We start from the raw sequence: 19,859 nt of genomic DNA on the forward strand, positions 1-19,859 counted from the left end.
TTATTTTGTACCTGTTTCCTCCAGCATCTTCACAAGGTCCTTTGCTGTTGTTCTGGGATTGATTTGCACTTTTCGCACCAAAGTGCGTTCATCTCTAGGAGACAGAACGCGTCTCCTTCCTGAGCGGTATGATGGCTGCATGGTCCCATGGTGTTTATACTTGCGTACTATTGTTTGTACAGATGAACGTTTTACCTTCAGGCGTTTGGAAATTGCTCCCAAGGATAAACCAGACTTGTGGACGTCTACAATTTATTTTCTGAGGTCTTGGCTGATTTATTTTGATTTTCCCATGATGTCAAGCAAAGAGGCACTGAGTTTGAAGGTAGCCCTTGAAATACATCCACATGTACACCTCCAATTGACTCAAATTATGTCAATCAGAAGCTTCTAAAGCCATGACATAATTGTCTGGAATTTTCCAGGCTGTTTAAAGGCACAGTCAACTTCGTGTATGTAAAATTCTGACCCACTGGAATTGTGATACAGTGAATTATAAGTGAAATAATCTGTCTGTAAACAATTGCTGGACAAATTACTTGTGTCATGCACAAAGTAGATGTCCTAACCAACTTGCCAAAACTATAGTTTGTTTAACAAGACATTTGTGGAGTGGTTGAAAAACAAGTTTTAATGACTCCAACCTCAGTGTATGTAAACTTCTGACTTCAACTGTAAATCATTATTTGAATATGTTGGTAAACCCTTGTATAGAAGTGATAATGCCCTCGAAGCCGGTGTTTGGAGGATATGCCTAACAACACCTGTGCCAATATATCCTCCAAACACCAGCTTCGAGGGCATTATCACTTAACTACTCTGTCAGGAGGTGATTGTAACATGATTGTATTGTATGTCAGGACTCGAATTGGACCTTCACTGTTATAATATTCTAACACATTATTTGTTATCATTAATATATAGTGTACGGCTTTCACGGCTGTGTTTTTGCATGTATGTGCATGTGGCGTATATGTGTGAGCGTGTTCTTGCGGTGTGCATGAGAGTGTTCCCCTATCATCTGTGTCCTTTCCTTATTCAGCGAGTGACGCACAGAAGTGGGTTGAGTACCTTGCTCAAGGGCACATTGGCAGATGATTCACCTAGTTGGCTCTGGGATTCGTACCAGAGATCTTTCGGTTACTGGCCCAACACTTTTTACCACTTGTCTACTCGTAGTCCTCCGGTTCTGGTTTGTCCCCAGTCAGCCCTACTGTTCCAGCCTCATTATTAAGAACCGATTTAATCCCTGTTCCAGTCACAGTTCCTCCTGACATACTCTGTCAATGTGCCGTACTGAGGGAGCCTCCTGGGCCGGCTCAGAACACACAAACACACACATGTACGCACACACGCATGCAGGGCCATGTGATGAGGAGGGGACCCCCCTTAGGGAAGCACCTGACTGGTTCCAGGACTTGAAGCAGAAAGCCCAGCTGGGGTTTAAATGTGAGGGGTTAGGAACGGGGCTTTGGCTTTGAGGACGTTTAAGGATGCAGCACAATCATTCAGGGGAGATAAAGAAACTGCGCCCTTGCTACACACAGGGGAGATTTTCCTTCTATATTCTCCTCTTTCTGTGTGTTTCATCAACTCTGTGGAAAACACATGCAATAATATGCTAGGCCAGCTTGCAGCAGTGAACTAATTATTGATTCTCTCCCTTGTGTATACTGAATAGGTTTTTCATAAACTCTCAACCAAAGCCTTTTGCGATTTTAAGGTTTATTAACGCCTGTGACACATATTTGTGTCTTTGGACGCTGAGACTCTTTGGACGCTGAGACTCTTTGGGCGCTGAGACTCTTTGGGCTGAGACTCTTTGGGCGCTGAGACTCTTTGGGCGCTGAGACTCTTTGGGCGCTGAGACTCTTTGGGCGCTGAGACTCTTTGGGCGCTGAGACTCTTTGGGCGCTGAGACTCTTTGGACTCTTTGGACGCTGAGACTCTTTGGACGCTGAGACTCTTTGGACGCTGAGACTCTTTGGATGCTGAGACCACACTTTAAAATGTATACCAAACAAAAACCATTGATTTCAAAGTTTGACAAGCCATAACTCTATGCACAAGGATTACTTTGAACAATTTCCACTGAACATTTGACAAAAACACGTTTACAGGTAGAAAGTTTGGTAACTGAATAAAACGGAGGGAGATTTTATCGTAATTATGTTACTAAAATGTGCATCATTGCATCTACAGGTTTTATTTATTTACTGTGTAAATGTTTCAACGTTGTCACTGTTCATAGAGTTGTATGGTTTGTTAAACTTTGAAATCAATGGTTTTTGTTCGGCACACTGTTTAAAATGGAAAAAATGGGAGCCTCAGCGTAATTCTGTCACTGTGGAATTGCCCATTTCTAGTTCCTTAACAAACAAACAAAAAAAACGTTTGATTTGCCAAACTCTAATAATCCAACAGGCGTTTGGTTTGGATAAAGATTTACGAAAGGAGACATTTTTCTAAGACATGTTTTTAACATGGTGTCGTCCCTGTCATGAGGAGCTTAATTAATGGGTGACCCTGCGTTGGCCTCAGAGGATTAAATGCGTTAGCTGTGTAATGATGTTGCTCCCCATTCTTAAATGGCTTCCTTTTGATGTGTCTTAAAGGTCAGAGGTCAGGGCAGTCCCATTGACAGAGAAGATGACCTCAGTTTAAACAGGGCATGTTAGATTGTTAGTTATAAACATAGAAATAGAATTTCACCCATCACAGACCCATTGGCTTGATTGGGAATTCCCATTCTTGTAATTCTAGTTCTATGGTTATACTCTTTCGCTTTCCCTCAGAGCTTGGAAAATCAGATGTCATCGAAGGATGTCTTTAGCTTGAGTTGAGCCTGCTGCTGTCTTTGAAGAACCAAAACAGTCTTTCGCCTAGACGCTACATTGAATTTGTAAATTGTCTGGAACTGTCATGTTTTGCCATTGCTGACTTTGAAGACAACAACAAGATCAGGTTAAGCACTAAAGGGCGCTTGGTGTAAAAATAAGGACAATGGGAGCATCACTCACTCGTGCGTCACTTTTGAAGTGGATTTGAGGTTTAGGTTGGGATTTAAAGGAGGCTTGCAAGTTAGCATGCCTGGAGCACCTGGGCTTGTGAACAGGAGAGAGAAAATAGGGTTGAGGGGAAATGGGGATGAGGAATGCCACCTGAGCGTCTTCCGTGACAGGGTCTCTCAGCCACACACATGTACACACGCCCACACAATATCTCCAATATCTCTAATATTTCCAAGAGCTTCAGAGATGCCACCGGGGGGGGCCTGACTCTATCATGCTTTAGCCCCAGTGATATGACAAATCCTTCCCCTTTAGTTCTCCAGAATGAGACACGCATCAACATGCCGCGCGTGTAATGCTCTCCTGCTCACCTGCAATGCCCACCCACTGTTTCCAGAGGGAAAAAATATAGAAAACACAGTCTAGGAGATGAATGGCCACGGTCATGAATACCAAGAGTGATTTTTGGAACCTGAAGCACCACCATTGTATTTCAGCCATATTAAAGAGAGAAATTCCTGAGAGCATGGCTTTCACCACAAATGGACTAAGTGACTTATCCGGTTCTATTTTAGAATGCTTACGGTATATCGGAACCTGGAGGTGTTTGATAGCAGTTATTTGTCTGGGAAAGTAGCGTTTAGCCTTTGGGGTCTGCTTTGCGGTCTTGTCTGACATTGTCTTTAGAAACGATTCCCAGCAAGCTAGAACAGAGACGGAAAGAGAGAGAGGGGGTGAGTGTCATGGGAGATGGTGCCATATGTCCTTGTCGATTGTATTATTGCAGTTTTCGTGGTTGTAATGAAATATGGGCCTGTTGTAGCGGGGTCATGCCTGTACAGAGTATCTCCTGTGCAGATGTTATTTTGCAACTCCCCAAATCTCCTTCCTCATCTCTCAACTCACTCCCATGTGTTTTAATGTGTGTCTTCCTTTTGGATAGCATTTGTGAGATTGTATCACAGATAGCAAATGGCAGACACCAGCAGCTATGCTATTTATTGTATGCTACCAGACACTAGCAACTATGTTATTTATTGTATGCTACCAGACACTAGCAGCTATGCTATTTATTGTATGCTACCAGACACTAGCAGCTATGCTATTTATTGTATGCTACCAGACACCAGCAGCTATGCTATTTATTGTATGCTACCAGACACACTATGTTATTTATTGTAGCAGCTATAGCAGCTATGCTATTTATTGTATGCTACCAGACACTAGCAGCTATGTTATTTATTGTATGCTACCAGACACTAGCAGCTATGCTATTTATTGTATGCTACCAGACACTAGCAGCTATGCTATTTATTGTATGCTACCAGACACTAGCAGCTATGTTATTTATTGTATGCTACCAGACACTAGCAGCTATGCTATTTATTGTATGCTACCAGACACTAGCAGCTATGCTATTTATTGTATGCTACCAGACACTAGCAGCTATGTTATTTATTGTATGCTACCAGACACTAGCAGCTATGCTATTTATTGTATACTACCAGACACTAGCAGCTATGTTATTTATTGTATGCTACCAGACACCAGCAGCTATGCTATTTATTGTATGCTACCAGACACCAGCAGCTATGCTATTTATTGTATGCTACTGAGGGATATGAAAAGAGACTTGTATGAAATATTTATACAAAATATAATAATTTTCTGTCAGCTTAAGAATGTTGTGTTTACAATTTGAGACTAGTATTGTTTAATAAAGAAGGGGTTAATTGCAAGTGCCCTTTAGAAGCCACCATGATTTTCTTCATACAAGTACTTTATTTCCAAATGAATTCAGCCTACTGTTTTTTAAATCCTTCCTTGGCCTGCAATCAACAACTTCCATTGAACAGATTAGAAATACTGCAGAGGAGTACAAAGAGAGCAGAATTTGTTTAAAAAAAAAACATGTAGCCGCTTTGTTCACACTTGTTAAGTATTCAAATATGCTTTTGATTTTTTTTTCCTTTTTCTTAATTCCCTTTGGAAAATCGTGACTTCATCTTTGGAAAACATACTGTATGCTCGCTTGCCCTATACTCTCGCTCCGGATATTAGATTATGGAGGCATCCAGCGCAGTTGGGAGGAATGCTTGACTTTGGAAGATTCCCTCTTTCTTCCCGAGACATAGGCTACCAGTAATATTGAAGAATAAAACGACCAAAAAAGGCAAACAATTTTGAAGGACTCACGCTGTGTCAGCGGTGGGGCCACTCTTATTCTTCTAAAGGGCTACACCCTGCTTTATCCTGTGGAGAAAGCGTCCCTGTCAAGCCTAGGCCCAGAACAATGGGGGCCAGCCTGGGGGAACAGGACCATTTGCATGCAGCTGTTTGACGTTTCCACGACCACAAAGACCAATCAAAGAGGCCTTAATGGAGGATGACAAGCGTCAACCAACGCCTAGCTGTGCTCTGTCTGTCTGTCTGTGAAGGCTCTTGCGGCCCTCGCCACTCTGTCTGTACCCCCTCCAAAACTGGCCCACTTTTTGCCAGACTGATCAAACATTCCGGTACTCTTGCGGCTCCTCAGTCTGAGTCTGAAGTCCTCGTGGAGAGCAGAGGAGGGGAGTTTTGGGGGTTAAAGGTTGTATAGGATAGGCCTCTTAAAGGACAAAACAATCCTGGGAAAATGAGGGGTTAGGATGAGGGGCTAAACATAACTGTGACTGTGTGTCATGGTCTGGTGCTCTGGCCAAAGCCAATAGCTTTATATCAAACCTCAATTGTCTTTTTATTTTTTTTCTCTCTTTTTTTTCTCAGGGGTTTAAAAGCATCAGACGATGGCAGCGCGCCACTGGCTGGGCCTGTATTTTTCAGATGCACCCATCTGCGCTGTGGTGCCACTTTCAATTTCAAGGGTGTTGATAGAAAACAAAATATGTATTATGGAAAGGATTGTTGCCAGTGAATTATAGGCTGCGTACCCGAAAAAAGGAGAAGAGACTCCACACTTCCATAATACAACACATTGTGAGTCCGTATTGGCCCCCCGTCTGCCTACTCTGTGCTCACTTGAGCTCAAATAGCAGGCTTACCGTTGGCTGGCCAGGGGGAGGAATCTGAAAAGCCTATTTTCTTTCCCCCAGTCAGTCAGTCACTGACCAGAATGCCTGATAAGGCGTCGCCGTGTCAACAGGGCCAGGAATAGGGGATCATAGCCAATTATGGCACAGAGAAAATGTATACAGCGGTTTCCATGGCAATTCAATTGCGCATTCCATTTAGTATATTATATACTGGCCTGCTGGTTGCAGCCGTAGGATTAAGACTGTGGCGTATATGGAATTATGGGTAACGAGTCATAATTGTATTTTTGTTTGTTTTGAGCTTGTAATGTATCATAATGCATCTTTGAAAAATATCTACGACTTACCTAATTAATACAACACAGCGTTGGTGACACCCCCATCTAAAATATGTATAGGTTTGGCTGCTTGTAACTTTTGGAAAAGAAGCTTCTTCCGACTATGCTCGTAAAATGATTGCAATTTGACCCTTTTCATGTAAAAATGAATAATTGCTATTGGGTAAACTATCTACTTGAAAATAAAGTTGAATCCCTCCCCCCTCTTAAAATAAATGTATTAAGGCAATTATGATACTTTTTTGTTGTTGTTCACATTATTGTTAATAATTCTTGACCTTGGGACTAGAAGGTTATATCTGACATTTTGGTCAAAATTGTGTCATTAACACAGTTGCTCTTTAGGTGGTCCTTTACATGTGAGATATGTCAGATAAAAATAAATAATATAGTTTATAATTGAATTTTTTTGTAAATGATCTGAATGTTCTATCTGCACAAACACCTTTTAACTTGCTGCTATATGGTTCTATCTGCAGTCCAATCACACAATGATGGATAGTCAATCAAAAATAATTGGATGGAGGGTGATATACTTACTGAGTCATGAAAGAGGAAGACATCACAAAAACAGTTCTGAGATCTGGGACTTAAAAAAAAAAAATGATTATCTCAAAACCATATATTTTGCAGATAGAACCTTGGGACTCCCAAGTACTTGATTATTCATATCATAGGTTCTGGTCCTCTTTTTCAATTACTTAGATTTTTCCCCCACAATTTTTCTGAAGAATGGCCGTAACGTAAGCTCTTTACAGGCAAAAATAAATAAATACAGGTGCCTTAGAGCATGTTTAAGGTCCTTAGAGAGGCATTGCTGTTTTTCACTAGTTCTATAGCGATATGAAAACCTCCATGGAAGGTTTATTTTACTAAAATTACAAATGTTTTATTGATGACTAGCAAGTAGTTTACATACTTTGGGTGTCAGACACCAGAAAAATATATCAAGTTTAGTCATCCAGAGCTAAGCTTTAGCAATGATGCTAGTTCTCCATAGGATATAGTGTGTTTGACATCTTCGCTTTAACAAATGTGTGATGGACATGAATTCATATATTTGAATTCATATATGTGACTAGAAAGAAGGGTATTCTCTTGATTTAATCATTACATTTTTTTTGGTACTTTTCTATTGACATAAATGTAACATACTGTGCCAGATAGAATCTTATGGCTGAAGCCAGATTGACATTTCAGAGCCACAAGGTTCTAGCTGTGTTTGCACCCCATTAAAAAAAAAAAAAGATTTTCAAATGTCTTAGGATTTCGATGCTCTGCACTTCAGGTACATTTAGGGTGAGGACCAGAATGGGTGATCAAAAGAAGAATTCACTAGAAAACAGTTCTGAGATCTGGAATGTGAAAACTTTATTGCTCAATATCTCAGAACTATGCTTTGGGCAATTCATTATCGGTTACGCGATTATACGGTTATTGTCCCAGCCTTATGTAGGATGATTTAATGTTAGTCTGAAGGAGCGATGAAGAGAGAGGTAGTCTTGCTCCGTTCTTTTTATTATTTTTTTTCACACACAAAAACACACACACGATGTGCTATGGATTTTCCCTCCTGTTTTCTGAACTGTTCTGAACTGCAGCTGGCTGCCCGACATGCTTGTGTCCTGTGGCAGTTTCTTTTCCTACCACTGCAAAGTTGGAACAGAGAAGTCAAACAAAGTTACACAGAGCCATGAGATGAAAAGCTTTTCACACTTCCTCAAGACATTGACACTCATGCGCACACAAAAATGTTTCTCCCCCCGCGTAAAACCTCTCTGCCCCATTTAACTTTTAATAAAAGTCTCCAACATTCACAGTGATGTTCCAAAACAAATCTAAGTGGGTACATTGTAAATGTGTCATGCCCGAGTGGCACAGTGGTCTAAGGCACTGCATCTCAGTGCTAAAGGCATCACTACAGACAGACACCCTGGTTCAAATCCAGGCTGTATCACAACCGGCCGTGATTGGGCAGAGCACAATTGGCCCAGCGTCGTCCGGGTTTGATCAGTGTAGGCTGTCGTTGTAAATAAAACATTTGGTCTTAACCGACTTGTCTAGTTAAATAAAGGTTAAATAAAAATGATAAATAAAGTACCCGTGTTTTCCATTCTGTTCACATCTGTTCACGTCATTGACACAGGCAGACCAATTCTTTACACTAATTGGTCTTTTGACAAATCAGATCAGCTCTGAAAAATATCTGATGTGAAAAGAATGAAGCTACCTGTGTAAATGCAGCCAAAGAGGTACGAATGCTTTGAACTGCTGGTTATTGAAAGAACATGATGTGCAGTCTTCAAACAGAACGAAATGGCTTTTTACTTCATTCTATTATTTAGGAAATTCATTCTATTGTAAGGAAACAAAACAAGATTTTCTCAAAACATTACAACTTTTTTTAAAGGGATTTTTCATGATACGTATCCAATTACCGAGAGGTAAGTGAGTCTTTAATGAGATCCATGCTATCTGAAGGGAGTGGAGAGACCAGGCAATTTGTCCTTGTGTGCGCCCATAACAGTCAAGATACTCCCCCTTAATTGATATACTGTTGCCCTATGGCCAGATGGATCTATACTGTACTGGGGAAGAGGAGGCAGGTGAGCCCCAGGCTTAATCAATTGCTAGGCCTCAATTGACTGCAGCTGTGTTTGATCAGACCATACAGTAAACTGTAGTTCCCTGATAGATGGCCCATAGCTAACTGTTGGACAGAAGGGGAAGGAGGGAGGGGAAGTTACTGTGAGCTACAGTCCATTCTAAAGGAGAGTTTTTACATTGAGAAACTTTACAACCCCATGAAAATGATTCTCTCTGTCTGCTTTCTGTAGCCTCTGCCTGTGTGATAAAGCTGTCACTCCCACCATGAGGAATGGCCATGAAACCCGTTCATTAGTTGTTGTGGTGAAGTTGAAGCCGCACGGGGAAGTTACAGTAGTTATAGCAGTTCGTTGGACTACGGCACATACATCTCTACGAAGCAGAATTCACAGACCAATTAGCATACATGTTTATCATTAGTATATTCATGAATGCACATATATTGTAATCTGAAGTGGTCTCATAGCATTCTGTTGTTAAATGGTTCATGCATAAAAAAGCATTTCCTATTGAGAGCTTGTTTGGTGCCTCATGCTTCCAGTCGAGTCTCAGAAAAACTCTCATCTCTTGGCTTACAGGTGCTTTATATCCACGTTGGTATCCAAACCTTTGTCGACACTCGCCAGTGTTTGTCTGCGACATTTGTGGAACCTACACAGAATACCATCGAGGTCGAGGTCGAGGTCTCAGGGTAGTAGGAGTTTCGAGCCGAAATCACTTCAACTTTGAGCCATTCGTTCAAACAATTGCCAATTGCGTCATGCCCTGGCTGTCAAGTTGTGTATGGTTGCAATTAGCAGGCGGGTGCAAAGCAAACCCGGGGTGGTTAGTGTTATTACTTGACAATGCAGAGGAGCCAATGGGAGCGCTGAGAAGGTAACAGGCTGAAAAGAGCGACTAATTAGCAGAGTAGTGCAGTGGCAGAAAACACAAATGGCAGCTGAGCTGGCCCCTCAGAGAGGCAGACTGTTGCTGCGGACAACAGTGATTATTGACAGCTCATGCAGTGCTACTGCCTTGCACTTAGTCCTTTAACGGAACACCATTTGCATTTCTGGAACTTGAGGTGTTTTCTTAGGGATTGGTCTCGAAATAAATTGCACACCTGTTCGTTTTTCCTTCCTATTTTCTTTCTTTAATTGATCTATTTCTTTCTTTCTCTCTCCTCTGCTTTCTTTTAATATCTCTTTATATGCATTTCCATGGTATTTATGGCTTGACGTTTTATTGCTTTTCTGGGGAAAAAGAGAGTAAAAAAACAACCTTTTCAATATACTTTGTTGATGGGAGGAACAAAAACTGATCAAAATAGTTAATTTTCCCCAAAGCACAGATATTTGGCTGGTGTTCACATCTGCTGAGCTCCGCATATAGATTTTTCCTCTTCTGTGGATTTTTCCTCTTCGGTGTCTTCTATCATCGACACTGTAAAATTGATTAAATTACATTCCATGCTGCTGCTGGGAGATTCCGGCTCTTTTCTGCCTCTTGCTCTACTGGTAGAAAAGCTAAACGAGTGAAACAAAAAACAAACGAGGGAGCTTGTACCCCTTTGTCAAAACGAACTATTCAAACTTAATCGAACCATGGTCCTGAAGGACGAATTGAGAGTTTGGGATTTTGAGTTCTATAGTATTGTGTTTAGGTGTATTTGAATTTGTTTCTTGGGTTGTTACATGGACTTTTATACAATGACTATACAAATGTCTTTGCCAGAAACAAAGAGACCTTAGAGAAATTGGTAATTCAATTTAACTGTCTTTCTCCTCATCCTTGTTGTACTGTATGTTATGATTCTTCTGTTTTAAACCGTTGTAAACATTGGGCGAGTCGTCTGCAGTTACTAATTAAATGGATTGTCTTTTGATGCTCTGCAGTCTGTACTACCTCCTAAGATATCAAATGACTCCATCTTATTGGGTACTTTTGGCTCCTCTTGGCTCCCATTCCTACGAATGCAGTATATTATAGCAGTTTTGTACAGCACTTTACCTAATATCTCTTTTTACTTTCTCTCCCTCCCCCTCTCTCTCTCATCTCTCTATCCCTCCCTTCCGCCCAGGGTTCGGTCGTGCTGCCCTGCCGTTTGGCCTGGTCAGGAGAGAGCTCTCCTGCGAAGGATACGCCATCGATCTCCGCTGCCCCGGTGCTGATGTCATCATGATCGAGACGGCGAACTACGGCCGTACCGACGACAAGATCTGCGACGCCGACCCGTTCCAGATGGAGAACGTCAACTGTTACCTCCCCGACGCCTACAAGATCATATCACAAAGGTAAGAGTCAACTGCTACCTCACCCAAGGCCTACAAGATTGTATCTCAAAGGTAATAGAGCAGAAAGGTCTCGTTACACAATATAACCTGGAGTTAGTTAGGGATGTGTGGTATGTGATTCTAGAGTCCAGTCTAGTGATTCTGGATCCACTAGTTTTCTATCAAAACAAAGTGGTTTGGTTTGGGTGGTAACCTTAATATTACTAGACTAGCATTTGTGTTACCTTTTCAACTGACCAAAAACAGACAATTTACCCACACTTCCTTGACTTTTTAATAATCAGATGTTTTTGTGGGTATTGTTGTGGAACTCTAGACCGTAAAAACTGGACAGGGGGTCATTAGTAGCAACCCTAGAACATATGCTCTATGCATCCCTGCACCAGTACCACTGCAGCTGCTCAACCAGCCAGCCAGCCAGTCTGTCCGTCTCAAAAGAGTCACATGAACCTCCTCCTTAATCCCTCTGTTTCCAACATTAGTTTTTTGTTCCAACACTCGTAACTGCATTGACACAGCCCAGCACCCAGCCCTGTGCAATGCCTCTACCCCCCTCATAATACCATTCATATTAGTAACACTCTCCCAGGACATTTAGCTGCAATACTGCCACTAGGCTGCACGCACCACTTTAAATGGACTGCTATGCCGGCCCCGGCCCGGAAGTGTGTATTTAAAGGACCCCAGATTAACGTTTCATAAGTCAGCAAGAACCCCGGCTCACCTACCGAAACACGCCGCTACCCTGCCCTGACCTGTGTGCTACTGAGTGTATGTAGTCATCCACCTTAGGAAATAGGTGCTGCCTTCTGCCTTATCCATCCGGCATCCACAAAAATTTCCATGAGCTCTTGAATAGATAATAAAGACGTCCCATATTTAGCTTGTCACGCTACATTTACTGCGGTGTTTGTCTCAGCAGTTGCACACAGACCAGACAGAGACAAAGACAGAGAATGCTCACCGTGTCCCTTGATTTGCCTGTTAGTGCTCACGTGCTGGTTTAGCCGTCCTGGGTTCAAACACTATGTGGTATCTTTCAAATGCTGTGAGCATTTTCTCTGGCCTGCTTTGAGGTCCAGATGGGTGGTTTTGCAACAATTCTATTGGTTCTACTGCATCAGACAAGTTCAATCGAGCCCAGATAAAGTGTTTGGAATTATATCAAATAGTATTTTATCCCATGTCTGCATTGTTGCCTGGGCTAGAACCCACTGAACTCCACTTCAAACTAATCTGTTAACAAAGGCTTTTAGGAGAGTCAGTGGAGGTGGTAAAGAGCCCAGAGCCCGATCATGCTCTACACCACTAAACCTACTGTAGCTTGTGTGCGTTATTCTAATGTAGTAGATCAGAGGAAATGAGACATGACAATAATGAGTATTGATACAATAACCCTGGGTGGTTCAGGCAGCAGGTCTACGCCACAGAACAGCCAGCCCGATGATGCGCTAGTCTGAAGCCTGGTTATAATGGATGCCGGTTTAAACAATGGAGATAAATACACTGCATGAAATGAGAAATAGGCTGGTGGAGGATTTGTCTGTTACCATGGATGTCACCGTGGGTTTTATATGTTAAATATTTGCTTGTCGTTTAGCAGACAATCTTATCCAGAGCGACCCCGTGAGAATCAAACCCACAACCATGGCGTTGCAAGCGCCGTGCTCTACTGAGCCAAATAGGATAACTGAGCCACGCGGGATTACTAAGTATTTAAATCATTTCAAAGACGCCATCAACCCATTGGTCATAAGCAGGAAAACATACAAATATGATTAACACAAAATGATGATAGGTGAAATTATCACTGTTTCAGTGGACAGAAATCAGTGTTAACATATTATGGAGGTAATGAGTCATTTCTGGTGTCATTGGAGTAAAAAAAAATCACAAGACTGTAGCTAGCTAACAGATTAATTGCAGGGATTTGGAATGAAGGGGAAGTTCTGGAGAGTTTTTTTCTCACCCTTTCCCATGCAGCACTAATCTCTTCCCTCAGAGTAGGACAGGGTAATAGCCCTGGGCAGGGGATAATGACATTTTCTTCATTATTATTTTCTGACGAAGGGAAGTGGATAAGTGTAGCTCACATAACAGACATCGCTGTCTGTCTGCCTCCGAGACAACCTCCTGTAAAGTCATTGTAATAGTGGTGATGATGACGATGATCTGCCGGCTGCAATTGTACATTTGATGATGGGGACAAACAATGGGACGAAATAGGAGAAAGAATATGATTAGTCTACCGACTGTACAATAGTTGCAACTAATTGTCCAATATCTCAATGCAAGTCGCATACTTATATGCAGGTTGTAATAGGCAGCAAGTGACTGGTTAATGAACACTGCATTTTAGGCATGTGTGTCTTATCTGTACGTACTTGTATTACACATGGATTTTCTACAAGGTCACGGGGTCACGGCAAAGTTTTGTAGCAGGTCTGATAACAACCTAATTTGTTCTTGGCTGTCACACTAAACGCTGTCCTTTTCGGCTTTTGAGGGACAGCTAGGCTCTTTGCTTCGGCGGTGATTCTGTGAGAGATCTGTCCAACTTGCACGACTTTGCATTTGACCTTCTCAAATATTTATCACTAAACCGGCCTGCAAATTGTTAAGTCGCTATTTTGTTTGGCTTTTTTTAATGTATTTTTAAAAAAAAACTTGTCATGGATAACTGTTTGCTTCTGCTGTTGTTGCTGCCGTCTCAATCCTTCAGTCTCAAGAGAGCTTGATTGAAGTGGGGACAATTTCATCCTATATTTATACAAAATCAGTTATTCTATTTCCCTCCCCTTCCCCCTCCATCTCTCACTCTGTTGCACTCGCAAAACACAAACACACACAATTGAAACCGTTTTAATTTAAGGGTAGCACATTCTACTTCATAGCCAAGGTCAACTCAAGTTATGAGGCAAATACCTAACTCCAATAGCAAAGGCTCGGGAGCCTCCCATAGCAAATAATGGTGAGCATTCTGTGTTTCGGTGGACCCGCTTGAAACAGCCAATTACCCTGCCTGTTGTGTACAATTTAAATTGTTCTCTGTGTGGGTGAGTGGTCTCGGTGGGTACATGGCTCTGATAAGGTGACATTCTCATCAACATCCCATAATATACTCCAGACCGATCTTCAGCTCTTCACGCAGTTCTTCCACTCTTTTTTTTTTTATGTCTGTGTATGTGTGTGTGTGTCTCTCTCTCTTTATATCTATTTACTGTTTCTCTCTTTTATTTATTCCCCCCAAATGATTCTTCTCTTCCTCCCTCAACTTGTTACGTTGGCGTCGACAGTACAGCATATTGAATCAAGGCCCTACTCTGATGAATAGGATTTTTTCTTTACATCCTTCACCACAGCAATGCTGCAAACCTGATTTGAATAAGTGTGTGGAGGGAAGAGGGAAGTGGCTATGTATTATTCATGTGGCTCTCTCATTCTAATACCACTCCTGGGATGTTATAGTAGTTTGTGTCATTGCTGAATTGTTTGTGATCCATCTTTTCCCAGGTGCAATAACCGTACCCAGTGTGTGGTTGTGACTGGCTCCGATGTGTTCCCTGACCCCTGCCCTGGTACCTACAAGTATCTAGAGGTTCAGTATGAGTGTGTCCCATACAGTAAGTATTCACCCTTTGTTTCTTCAACATATTGTTAGGTTTATTACAACCATTACTTATTTAGTGGGACCCTGTTGGATGGGGGGGGGGATATGTGTTATCTTGTGTGTAATGTTTGTTTGTAGTCTATTATTAAACAATATACAGTTGATACCAAAACATATGTAATATTTACTTGATTTATTTTTCCTTTAAAAATCAGACTCTTGTAACATGCAACCTTTTTTTTGTTTTGTCATTCAGTGGAGATTTATTTTCTGAAATAATATTTTTGCTTTACCTCTTCGTTTCTCATCAAATGTTCCGTCCTCTCTTGTGTCTTTTCCAAATGAACCTCTATGCTTTCTCTCCTTCTACGTTTCAGTCATTCTTGTTCCTCAGTTGTCTCACTAGGATCTTTCTCTCTTCCGTTTGCTGCTGCACTGCTTTAATGAAGGAACTCAATATTGTTCACTTGCAATTGTATTTTTTGGCTCATTAGGGAAATTTCGCCTGTAACATTAGCAACAAGTTATGTTCTGTGGTTGGCCGAAGCAGACTCTGGAATTTAGTTTAGATTTGTGTCCATGAAGTTTTTGTGTAAATACTGCTCCATTCAATACTGCCAAAAATAACTACATTGCTGTTTCTCTAAGAATTTAATCTGATTTTAAACTGAATAGCGATTTCAGAAACGCTACAATGTTTCTTTATGTCAAACAACTCATTTGAAAGTACTGTGGCCTGATTATTACCGATGCGGTCAGTGACCAGGTGAAAACATATTATTTTGATGGCAAGAAAAGCATGGAATCGTGATCTGTTAAACAGTGTTTGACTCCAGCCCTAACCTGACTGCTTTCATATTATAGGGCCTGATAATGTCCTATTTATTTCCCCCAGTCTTTTTCTTGTTCCCCCAAAACAGGCATCTCTTGGTCCTCTATGGATCATATCCTCTAACCTTCTCTACTCGTGTACCTGGTAGTTGACTCACGATAACCTTTCTCTCCCTCTTGCACTCTTTCTTTTTTGCTTTCTTTCTTTTCCAATGCCTAAAATAGAAGTGGAACAAAAAGGTAAATGAGTGGTCCAGTCTTACACCCCCCCTCAGCCCCCTGTTATGTGGTGTTCAATACAACCCCTCCCTCTTGTCTCCTCTCTTCTGATTGCCTCTCTAGTCAAAACACCCGCCCCAAACCCCGATAGGGTGTTGATTGCTACTCTGGGAGACAATTCGAATTTCAAAGGCAATTTTTTTTTTAAAGCAGTCTAGAGGATTGAAAGATATTTATGGTCCAGACATGAGTACATGACATCTTATCAGAGCGATCATCGCTGACTCATGAGGTGGATTACATTAGGAATGATACCCCCCGCTTACCTACTTAAGTATGAGAGTCATTATTATTTTATTTTTTGAAATAAAGTTTTGAATTTTCTTCTGGCTTAGTCTTGTTCTGCTTGGCAATACCCTTCGATCGCACCCCATAGCACGTGATGGTCACCTGCCTTTCTCATCCAAAACCAATCCATAGGATTCCAATGGGACACTTGCCATGGCCTCCCTCTCACCCATCAAAGGTTTCTTTTTGTTGTTGTTGTCTGTTATGACGTAGAGTTCCAGCCTCTACTGTTGTCGTCCTGTCTTTTCCCAAAAGCTCCACCCTCGTCATTTTATCCCAGCTTTGCTGCCACCTCCATCCAGAATATGTCATTTGGTCTTTACCATTTTGTCTTCTGTGTGCTTTTTCAGTAAGCATGTGCAGTTCGACCATTTACACCGCCAGCGTCACAAGTTGGAAGTAAAACCAGTTCCAGTACACACTTCAGACCTACCTCTCCCATCCCTTACATGTTTTGCATTTACAGGTTTTTTTCCTCCTTTTGTTTAACTTGTTTTTTTTTGTCCCACACAGTCAACGACTCCATAAAGAAGCAAGTCCTTTATCCACTCCTGCACTTTTATTTTTTCCCTCTATTCACAAGCAACGGCACTAGTTCAATGACAGTGCCACACGTCTTTGTCCCACACTCTACTCAGACAGCAGCGAAAACTATACTCACTGCAACACCTTGAAGAAATGTTTGTGTTGATACTGATGCTTGTTTTCTTTACTTAAACCCATCTTTCTGTCTCCCTCTCCCTCACAAGTTTTCATTTGTCCCGGGACCCTGATGGAGGTGGGGGAGCCCACGTTTGTGTTTGAGGCAGAGCAACAGGCGGGGTCGTGGTGTAAAGACCCCCTGCAGGCCAGAGACAAGGTCTTCTTCATGCCTTGGACACCGTACCGCACCGACACTCTGATTGAGTACAACTCCCTGGAGGACTTAAAAAATGGCCGCCAGACTACCACCTATAAACTCCCACATCGAGTCGACGGCACCGGCTTCGTGGCCTACGACGGAGCCATCTTCTTCAACAAGGAGCGCACGCGCAACATCGTGAAATTTGACCTCCGCACGCGCATCAAGAGCGGTGAAGCCATCGTGGCCAACGCCAACTATCACGACACTTCGCCATACCGCTGGGGCGGCAAGACGGACATAGACCTCGCTGTCGATGAGCGGGGGTTGTGGGTAATCTACGCCACGGAGCAGAACAACGGGCGCATCGTGGTCTCACAGCTCAACCCATACACGCTCCGTTTCGAGGCCACCTGGGAGACGGCGTACGACAAGAGATCCGCCTCCAATGCCTTCATGGTGTGCGGTGTGCTGCACGTGGTGCGGTCCACCTACGAGGAGAACGAGAGCGAGGCGCCCAAGAGCCACATCGACTACATCTACAACACCAAGCTGAGCCAGGGAGAGTACACAGACATCCTCTTCCCCAACCAGTACCAGTACATCGCTGCTGTGGATTACAACCCCAGAGATAACCAGCTGTACGTGTGGAATAACTTTTACATCCTGCGCTACGACCTGGAGTTTGACGCGGAGAAAGACCCTGCTGACGGTACGTCTCAGTCACAGTGTGGCCTGTTTCAGATGAATCCTGACTTGAGATCTGCATGTGTACATTGAATTCCACAAGCCTAATTTCAATAGATGATTGCTGTACAGTTACAAACACATATTTCAGTTTAGTATATAGCCCTTTGTGTTGTGTATCTGTCAGGTGCTGAACATATTCATGTGTGTGTGTGGGGGGAAGAGATGTATATAAGTCTCATGATGACAGATTTGTTTATTTTGTACACAATACAGGTGTGATTCAGAGAATAGTGGGGTTTGGTTAGTCCTGGGGAAAGGCCTCATTAGTAAACAGAACAGTTATACCTTGGAACGGGGTATAACTCCCTTAGGTGGCTTCGCAGTCTGGCACAAGGCATCCGCTGGAAAGCCTTTATTACCATAAGGCAAGCTCAAGCACTCCCTCTCCACTTGGACCCTATCAAATTCTCTAATCTCAGGTCTTATCCCAATCCATTATGAGCAGTGGCCTTGTGAACTTCCCTTTAATGCCCCGGAATGGGATTCTGAAATATTGCACACGGTATGACAGAAGGTTATCCCATCCCCACTTTCCTTTCCTTGCCTTTGGATCTGATTCGGACATCTGTTGCTATGGCTACCCGATCAACCGAGGTTGTTGACGGCCCCTCATTTACCCGTGGATTGAGACAATCTCCATCATTTTGTGGGGGTTGGTGTTAAAACCCAGAGTTAAGGTGCTGTGTGGCTAGGTGGCGGTAATGCCGGTGAATCATGGCCCGGATGACGAGGTTAGAATAGTGACTTGAGCGCTGTTGAAGAAAAACATTTTTATAAAGGACCATCCGCCGAAAGTGATATCTATCAGACGGTGTAGGGTTTTAAATGAATCTGTGAAGTGTCTGAGGAGAGACAGACGTGCGCGTCATCAGACAGGGCTCCTACATCACGCTGTGTGATAATGGGCGTAATTACCTGCCTGAAGCCTCCTTATCCCTAAAAACTAGGCTAAGTCCCCACTAACGCATTGCACTCGACAAGGAACGATCAACTCTATACCATGCTGGCGTGACGTTGGGATGCAGCTTCCTCCTTATCACTGAGAGCTCGGCTAAGTCCCCGCTAAAGCACTGTGTAAGTCACTGTAGGGGGAACATGCTACCACGCTGACGTCGGGGGGTTCAAGTTGGAGTAAAACGGTATTGAAAACGAAGTGATATTCGGTGAGTGAGGGTCCCAGGCTAGATTAACGTTAAGGTTGTGAAATCTGATCCCCGACCTCTTGTGTCTAAGGGCAACGTATCCATGGACACGCTGACCACCTGTCAACACGTCTGTTTGTTTTCCCTTTGCTCCCTCTCTCTACATGTATATCTGCCCAGACAGGCAGGCAGACAGGCAGGCAGGCAGACAGGCAGGCAGACAGGCAGGCAGACAGGCAGGCAGACAGGCAGGCAGACAGGCAGGCAAACAGACAGTGACCGTGAGCTCTTGACATGAAGGTCAGAGGTTGAGTCTCTCTGTGTGCCCAACCCAACCAAAGCACTCAATTAAGTAGACCGTGTAGAATAGAACAGAATAAATAGTAGAATTCTAATGAGCTAGTTCTCCATGGCCGAACTGTCATGTATGTACATGCAAACGGTCCGTTTTGGATGCTCAGGGTAAGATGAATATAAATGTCATTACCAACTGAATTATCATTAACTACCCTCAATGTCTTATAACAGCCACACGGAAAAAGAGAAGAGGAGTCCGCATGGCAGCGCGTTTCCAACCAAGGGGCTTCACAGTGTTCTGTTATCACAGCTAATGCTACAGAAAAACGCAAGGACCAGAGAGCCAGACGCGCAAACAAACTCGCTGGCTCAGCTGCAAGCGATAGACGTAATGATGAGAACAACCACACAGTACCTACACAGTTGTTGATTATTTGACCCTTTTTAGTTTAAGAACCCTTGCTTGAGCTACAGTTCTGCTACTGGAATTGAAACGTATATATTTGCATTTATAACTGGCCTCTGCATATCATTAAGTGGGGGGGCAGGGTAGCCTA

At 42.7% G+C, this 19,859-nt stretch overlaps 1 protein-coding gene across 1 annotated transcript in view; it reads left to right on the forward strand.

The window, feature by feature from the left end:
* The window catches only part of LOC112226826 (adhesion G protein-coupled receptor L2-like), a 121,173-nt gene that overhangs the window by 39,442 nt on the left and 61,872 nt on the right, over window positions 1-19,859 (forward strand). The window contains 3 exon segments of the mRNA XM_042308169.1: window positions 11,051-11,264; window positions 14,778-14,887; window positions 17,022-17,825. Coding sequence (XP_042164103.1) covers window positions 11,051-11,264; window positions 14,778-14,887; window positions 17,022-17,825 — 1,128 coding nt within the window.

Source organism: Oncorhynchus tshawytscha, linkage group LG28 (assembly GCF_018296145.1).
Source record: "Oncorhynchus tshawytscha isolate Ot180627B linkage group LG28, Otsh_v2.0, whole genome shotgun sequence".
Classification (NCBI taxonomy): Eukaryota; Metazoa; Chordata; class Actinopteri; order Salmoniformes; family Salmonidae; genus Oncorhynchus; species Oncorhynchus tshawytscha.